This window comes from Cottoperca gobio, chromosome 7 (genome assembly GCF_900634415.1).
Source record: "Cottoperca gobio chromosome 7, fCotGob3.1, whole genome shotgun sequence".
Taxonomy (NCBI): Eukaryota; Metazoa; Chordata; class Actinopteri; order Perciformes; family Bovichtidae; genus Cottoperca; species Cottoperca gobio.
Genome location: NC_041361.1, coordinates 5,652,074 through 5,659,686, shown reverse-complemented (window position 1 = coordinate 5,659,686; position 7,613 = coordinate 5,652,074). Strand labels below are relative to the sequence as shown.

Below are 7,613 nucleotides of genomic sequence, written 5' to 3'. Positions count from 1 at the left end.
CTGTATCAAAACAGACTGTTAATGCCATTACAGATGATCAAAAAGATGAATAAAAAATGCTTGTTATTTACAGCTGCTCAGAGAAAGGTTTGCAATTCCATATAAGCCTACTGTCATTTTTAAGTAAAGAAAGAAGACACTTTTGTAGGCTAGTTGGGGTCAAACTTTGTTTATGGTAAGGGTAGAGTTAAATATATTACTGCTTTGTGTTAGCTAAATCATTTGTCAACTTCTGCAGTGATGTGCAGTTAAGTTAAGTGTATTGGCTACTGGTTGTATTGATGATGGGCAGACCTCCATACAGTGGTTCAAAGCAAATCAAAGTACTTATACAGACTAAATGCACCTGTTAGCTAAATGTCATCACAGGGTTTTTGTGTCGAGCAGATACTTATACACGGCAACTTCGTACCCCTTCGTCTCGTCTCCACTAGGGCCGCTCATCACTCTTTTGTTTGAAGGCTGGTGCGGTGGGAAAGTGCGTGAAGGCAGTGTAAAGGCAAGCTGGGCTAGCCATGGTGATGTTGTGGCTGTAAAGCTAGAGTAACATTAACGTAACTTTTAAGGTTACGCTACTTTGGAATTTTGTTGTTGGACATAAACCTGCTGAACTTAACGTAAAGTAAGTTGTCACTGACTAGCTAGGTGTCACGTTAGTTCAACCTTTATTCTGTTTAAGCGAACTAGCTTAACTTTAAAGTTGGGGATTAGCTTAGCTGTTAATGGCTAATGTTAGTTTGTGTGAAAGTCGCTAAAGTTAGCTGTCTAATTTGTGAGCTTCTGAAACAAAGATAACAGTTAGCCAACTACTGTAACAATATGTCTAACACTATTGTAGCATTGGTTATAACCATCAGTGATTGTACCTTTCTTTTTTTCCAACTAAGTCGTGTATCAGTGAAAGCTAACATAGTAGCGGTTAGCTGAACCGACGTGTTTAGCTAGCTGTATTGCTAACTGTTAGCGTTCGAAGCGTCAACGTCAGGATACCTATCGTTGGCCAGCTAACCGCTAACGTCAAGGGAACACGAGACATTTCCATTAAATTCATTAACATGTACGCCAACTTCACATTCCTGTTTACTCTCTAATGTTCCCATTTATTTTCTCTTCTTCAGGATATAACTTTTTTTGTTGCCTTCGCGGGTGTATCTTGCTAACATCGATGTTAGCAACAAGCCTGTTCGTGTAAATGCTATTCACTAGAATGGACCTGTTGAACTCTCAGTTCCTGGACAAGATGAACAATAACATCGGGAGACTGCACTACGAAGGTTAGTTGGACATTATTTAAGTTAGTTGGATATTATATTAGTGTTGTAATGTGTCTTTAACTTTTTTTGTGGAACTAACACGTTGCTGTTTCTCTAATTACCAACATCAATTCCTCAGTGTTTTGTTTTTCGACTTTTGAAGCGCACAACTTTTGAAGTAAATTTTGATTGAAGATAAGTTTGCAAGGTTTAACTCACTGTCAAATGGAGATACACTGTCTGTATGTTTAACTTCTCAGTGGAGAAGATTATAACTCTTTTGTGGTCAATATAATGTTACATTTCAAATACCGGAAATACTACAATAAATAACACATCCGTCCTTTCCTCAAACCCTCTTATTTAGCATGTTAGAAACTGCACAGACACCTAATTGACCACTAAAATCTGTATACTGTATGATTCCAGATTAATAGCAACAAACACTACTAAATGTTGCCTTATTTGATGTAGGAAGTGTCAGATGTATTACTGTTTACACTCATTGTGCCTATGGGAAGGCCATAATCCCCAAGAAAGTTTTGAAATAAATAAGCACAGTTTTGCCAGTGAAAGGTCATTGACATTAATGGTGTTGTTTTTGTACAAATAATGTCCTCTTTCTTTTAGGAGGGGGTTTAACTCTAAAAGTAAATGTAGTAAAAGCAAACTCCCTTGCTCATTGCACAATCAAAGCTGCCTTCAGAAATCAATGTCATCTATAAAGACTAAACAAAGTCATCACCTTTCCATATTTAGTTAAGTAATCTGGATAACAGTTTAGTTGCCTATTACCAATAATTATTAGGATGATAAGCAAAATGGCTTAATTGAACTGTTTTCGGCATTATTCTTTGCAGGCCAACAATTGGTTAACTGAAACTGTAAATCTAGTGATTGCTTAAATGTATGCCCTGGCAAAGTTACATTAATCAAACCGTTTAGAGGAAGTTTTTACAAATGGTCATGATGCCAATAAAGGTAGACGTATAGTAGTTTATGCTCAATGTGGGGCTATGTACTTTTTGTTAGAATCTAAATTTAATTTGATTTGTTCTGCCGATTCCTTTACCACAGATGAGTCCAGGACACCCTCCCTGCCCACTGCTATGTCCAACATAACTGGGCCCCCTACGAACTGCCCAAGCAAACGAAAGTATGGCGAAGAACAAATGGACGACCGAATCAACTGTGATGATGATGACCACATGACCAAAATGAGCAGATTGTTTGCCAGTCAACTGTAAGTGCTTAAATTATAGCATGTCAGCCATGGCATTGTCAACACATTGGCTCTTTTAGTTTAGTTATAGTTTATCAAATGTATTTATATTAGCTGGTATATATGCGTATGATAGCACATGGTTATTTTACAAATATTAATATTATGGGTTTAGTTATCAGAGAGAACTGCCTTATAATAATGTTTTTAATTTCCCTGACTGCCTTCCCCTAAACAAGTACAGAAATATTATATGACACATGTAGAAGAGCAGTTTGTTCTTACTGTTTAAATTATAATCTTAAAAACTAATCCCATGTTTGTTAAAACAGGAAACAGCCATTACAAAGTACTTGTACACCAGAAAGCCACATTGGCAGGTGGGTAGGATCAAGACTTTTGACTGTGAAATTGTATTTATTGAAGAAGTCCAAGAACAGTCAAACCATTCAGCCTAAAAAAAGGCCCAGTTTGAGATTATGAAACGAATGTCTGAACATGACTTTACAGCATTAACTTTGGTGGAATGCAAATACCACCTCCAGGCTGTAAAGTGTCACTATTTTGATTACCAGCAAAACAAAGTGCAAAAATCCTGATGTATTCTGAGAGATTCCTACAATGACCGACCGGCTGCACACTAAAAAAGACCACCACCCCTGTTTACGCTGTGTGTTGTCATCTTTTTATAGATATGAAATGCAACAGCTGGTGTATGAATTGTCTTTGAAAAGGTGAAACTGTTGTTGTTTATAGGTTTTAATTTGAACTCTTTTTGTCTAGTGCCCGTCCCTCTGCTGGAGACAATTGTAATGAGCACTGGAGCTTCGGTCACACTCCTGTGGAACACATGACTTCCTCCTCCAACAGTCTCCATGGGAACCACCTGTATGCTTCCTTTTCTAGCTATGCTGTAGACCAGCCTCTGGCTCTGACCAAAAGCAGCCACGACATTGGAGTCGGGACCAGAGAGAGATCTGTCATTGGGACTGTAGAGCGGCAACAGGTTCGTCAACTTCTGACACTTATGGAGGGTACATCTGATGGTCACAGTAAGAAGAAAGAAAGCACTTAACTTTAAATGGGGTATTGATTTGAAAAAATGAGTGCGATAAAGAAATGCACAAAGTGCTATTCATGCTTGCTGTATCTGCACGGCCACGAGGGATTCGTGTGACTTAACTTTCATTATCTGACCTTGTGCGCAAAGGTCCACAAGTCTGCTTGCTGCCCAAAATGTGTGACTGCGCGGCCTGTAGCATGATGCTCGGTGATGTTTCTCATCTCTTGCAGCCATGTACTGTTATATATTTCATTTTCTCTTTTTGACTTTTTCTTGTTATTCAACCAAATATTCTCTTGCGGTCATGAGGTCGGCATCTTGTTTGCTAGTGCGCCCGGGTGCAAGTCTCCAGCTGTCCGTGTCTGTACTGAAGTATGAACAAACCTTAAGGCTGTAAAAATTGTTTTGATAATTGTATTATTTATTAGTCTTGTCTGTTGGATGTACCACTGTTGTTGTTTTTATTGCGATACCTGCAGTATACAATGTAGGTGTTTTTTTATTAAAAAATTTAAACGCAGACCTTATTTAAAAGTTGCATTTTATTACAAGCAATATGCAGAACATACGAGTGTAACAGGATTACACAGACTTCAAAGATAACATGTTTTACTTTTTTTAAATTAAAATAACCACCTCTGATTTAATGCCACAATTGTTATTGACTTCCTAAAATTAAGCAGTTAAAAAAACAATTCAGTGTAATCGATAAATAATGTAGAGGTATTACGCAAAAAATAAATAGTACAATCATTGTCATTCTGAAGCTCAACTGTGCAGACATCCTCCACTAAAAACTGCGTCTCCCTCAGACTTCTTTTCTTTGGATGTTTGACTTTCACCATACAGATTATTGTGGATGGCTCTCTTCATATCCTCCGCTAAAGGACAAAGAGTTTCTGTATTTACCTTTTTTAAACTGTTGGAGACATCCATCTCTCTATTTACATATTCTGAGATTGTATAATTCTTGTTCTTAGGTGAGCCAGTAGATGAGTATTTTAACATGTCAAGTCTCTCTGGAGATATATGAGGAGTGTACCAACCCCTACATGGTTCTGTGTTGCCTGATTGGATGCATTTTTCCACCTATAGAATCGTCCCTCTGTTATTACCTGTGCCCCGGCGAGCAACCGCAATTGTAACCTCTCGCACTGCCACATGAATGGCTGTTCACCCAGCCCACCCGCTGATGAGATGAAGACTAACGGTGAGACAGTCATTACAATACATAATCTAATATCTAATGCTTATATATATATATTATACATTATGTGCTTGTTAATAACCAGGTTTTTGTTCTTCTTCCTCCACACACAATGTCGTTTCAGCTAACACAGAATGCGATCCTGTGATCGAGGAGCACTTCCGTCGCAGTCTTGGAAAAAACTACAAAGAAGCAGAGCCTGTGTCCAACTCAGTGTCCATCACAGATTCAGTGGATGACCACTTTGCCAAGGCGCTGGGAGATGCCTGGCTTCAAATCAAGGCTAAGGATGGGGGTCGTCAAACCCCAGAGGCAGATCCATGAAGCAGAGGGAAGTAAACATTACAATCACTTCCTTAGTGTTTGCAGAGGAGAGTGGAGATTGCCCACTGTCATTTCTTGCCAAGCATCAACTTCCCTTAGCCAAGAACAATATAAGTCATATGGTGCTCACATAGGCTGCACCCTTGTGGACCTCGAGGTCAACCTTTTATTCGAATACTCCGTTTATATTTATGCTCAAAAAATTGGCACCGTCTCTTTATTGAAGAAGAGAAAAATAAATATTGCGTAGTTGGGTTGACAATGTTAGATGTGGAAACTGTACAATCAAGATTTTTTATTTTGCATTCTTAATGAGATTCACAAAGTGTTAGGTTGTTTAGGAGCTCATGTTCTGTTTTACCTGACTTTCACCTGCCTTGACAGCCAAAGAAAATCCCCTGCCTTTCCCATCAACATATAAGCCATAGATCTGGTCTTTGTTTTCCATTCTAAAATCCCACTGCTTCTTAATCTATATTACTTGAAGAAGACAGCCAGGTCTTATTTACTCTTTTACGTTTCTGACCGTTTAGGTAGCAGGTTACCTGTTACGTCTTTGTTTTGAAATTGTGAAAATGCAATTAGGGTTCTGCTCCCCCCCCCCCCCCAACCCCCCCCTGCTTTCTGAAGACGCAAGACTAATGTGTCTTATTTATGATCCTGAACTGGACTTATCCACTGTTAACGGAATTATTTTAGTTTCCTGTCTATACGCTCACTGTGGCTGATTATTTAGTAAACTAATATCAATCATAGTAAATGTGTCTAACTAGAAAGCATGTTTCAAATAGCTGGTTTCTATTACAAACCTTATTCTATACTATATATTTACTCAGAATTTATTTTTTATCTGTAACATTTTAGAAATACTCACTGCTGGTACAGTTGTACTCAATATATTTTTTGTATCTGGTTTTCATTACTATATGTAGGTGTATACTTCGCACCCAACAACAAATCACAGCCTCTGGCAAGGTTGTCTGAATGCAGTTTAAAAGGCTCATTTGCTTTGTTATTCTGTGGACTAGGATGCTATAGCTTTCTACATGACTGAATACAGCTAAATCTGACCTTCAGTAGCAGTCTATTAGCAGTGGCTTTATTTATTCTGAACATGTCGATAGTTTCATGTTGACTTTGATTTGTTTCTAACAGAGGATGTCTCCACACGTCTTCAATTGCAAAGCAGTTGATTTCCCTTTAAAACTAAGATTTTAATACACATGCAATTCATGAGTAGGCATCAATATCCCCCCCCCATGACTGCCTGACACTTATCAATTACTTCAGTTGTGTTAAGTATGAGTTTGTCCTTTTTTTAATCAAGGCCGTGTCATCTTCCTTTATTGTGGGTAAAGGTGTTAGTGGGTTACAAATTTCTTTTGTGCAGTTGAGTTTTGTTTTAAATTTATTTCTTACCATTCTAAAGATTCTCTACTTATGGTAGCGTAACCTATTTGTCAACACTGATTTAAGATATGGTGTTTTAATTTCAGATTTCTACAGTTTTTTGAATTGTTACATACACTATCCTTACTTTTATATATTATATTTTACTCATAAGACTATCGTTGCGCCGCGCGGAATGATCATAGATATTTTGTTTCTATTCAGAGTAGTTTTCTCATATGTAGCATGGATGCTCATTATCTTCTAACCATGTTTCTTTTTTTTTTTTTTTATCTTTGTAAAAGTTGGTTATTTTCCCACAATTGTCAGACGATGAATAAGTGCAGGAACACAACAGTCTTTTGATCAAAGACTTTCTTGGTGCAGTGTCAAAGACTTCTGTACTAACCGTTTAAAGAGTTTGTTTAGCTTTCTGTGTGTACCATAGTGGATTTTAGGGATTATCATGGAATCTGCTTGTTTGACACAAGTAGATTTTTCAGTAATATGTTTGGGGTATTAGTCCATTGTTATTTAAGTGCTGTATAGACGACCTGTATTTCAAAGACTGTTTGCAGAAAGGACCTGCTCCAGGTGTCATCCACATAGAAAGAAAAGTTCACTTTTGTCCTTATTTCTCTGGAAGAAAATGCCACTGTTTTGTACTTAATTTCTTCCAAATAAACATACAAATGCGTACCTTTGCATATTGTTACATCATTTTTACCAAATAAAATGTGACTCATCTCCAGTTATAACTGCAAATGACATCATGCATATTATTTTTTACAATTTTGCTCACATTGCCTCCTTTTTCTTTTCTTTTTTTTAAACATCAAATGTATTTTCGTAAGAAAGTTTATGGTTTGTATCAATGGGTATGATGGCAGGGAATTATTCCAAGTGTCTTTGCAAACAATGATTCAAAATAGGAGCAACTGGATGCCGAGTGTTTCACAGGCGTCGACCGTATTCATGACTTGTAATAAGCGGTGAAAGATGAAGGGCCCTTGGGAAATACACAGGTTATTTCTGAATGTGTATGGTAGACAGTTGCTTATAGTTGAAATTGTATAATACTTTCAGATTAGTTAATTGTAAAACTCTAGACATCTTAGTTGCTACTTCAATGTAGCAGACACGTGAGTCAATAAT

General features: G+C 37.5%; 1 protein-coding gene across 2 annotated transcripts; it reads left to right on the top strand.

Moving 5' to 3' along the window:
- Positions 1-452: 452 nt before the first annotated feature.
- vgll4a (vestigial-like family member 4a) lies at positions 453-7,162 on the top strand. Of its 2 annotated transcripts, XM_029435503.1 has the most exons (7): positions 453-622; positions 1,119-1,274; positions 2,331-2,496; positions 3,259-3,481; positions 3,848-3,910; positions 4,634-4,748; positions 4,870-7,162. In XM_029435503.1, the coding sequence occupies exons 2-7, from the start codon at positions 1,193-1,195 to the stop codon at positions 5,067-5,069; spliced, it is 849 nt and encodes a 282-aa protein (XP_029291363.1). In that variant the 5' UTR covers positions 453-622; positions 1,119-1,192; the 3' UTR covers positions 5,070-7,162. The 2 variants fall into 2 exon arrangements, with proteins under 2 accessions (XP_029291363.1, XP_029291364.1); XM_029435504.1 differs by lacking the exon at positions 3,848-3,910 and having other exon boundaries at positions 455-622.
- The last annotated feature ends 451 nt before the right edge of the window (positions 7,163-7,613 follow it).

Bases quoted from the DNA above. Each gene is read 5' to 3' on its own strand.
- vgll4a (XM_029435503.1), top strand. From the start codon at position 1,193: ATGCTATTCACTAGAATGGACCTGTTGAACTCTCAGTTCCTGGACAAG. The intron at 3,911-4,633 runs GTATGAACAAAC...TTCCACCTATAG, and splicing joins CTGTCCGTGTCTGTACTGAA to AATCGTCCCTCTGTTATTAC. The intron at 4,749-4,869 runs GTGAGACAGTCA...ATGTCGTTTCAG, and splicing joins TGATGAGATGAAGACTAACG to CTAACACAGAATGCGATCCT.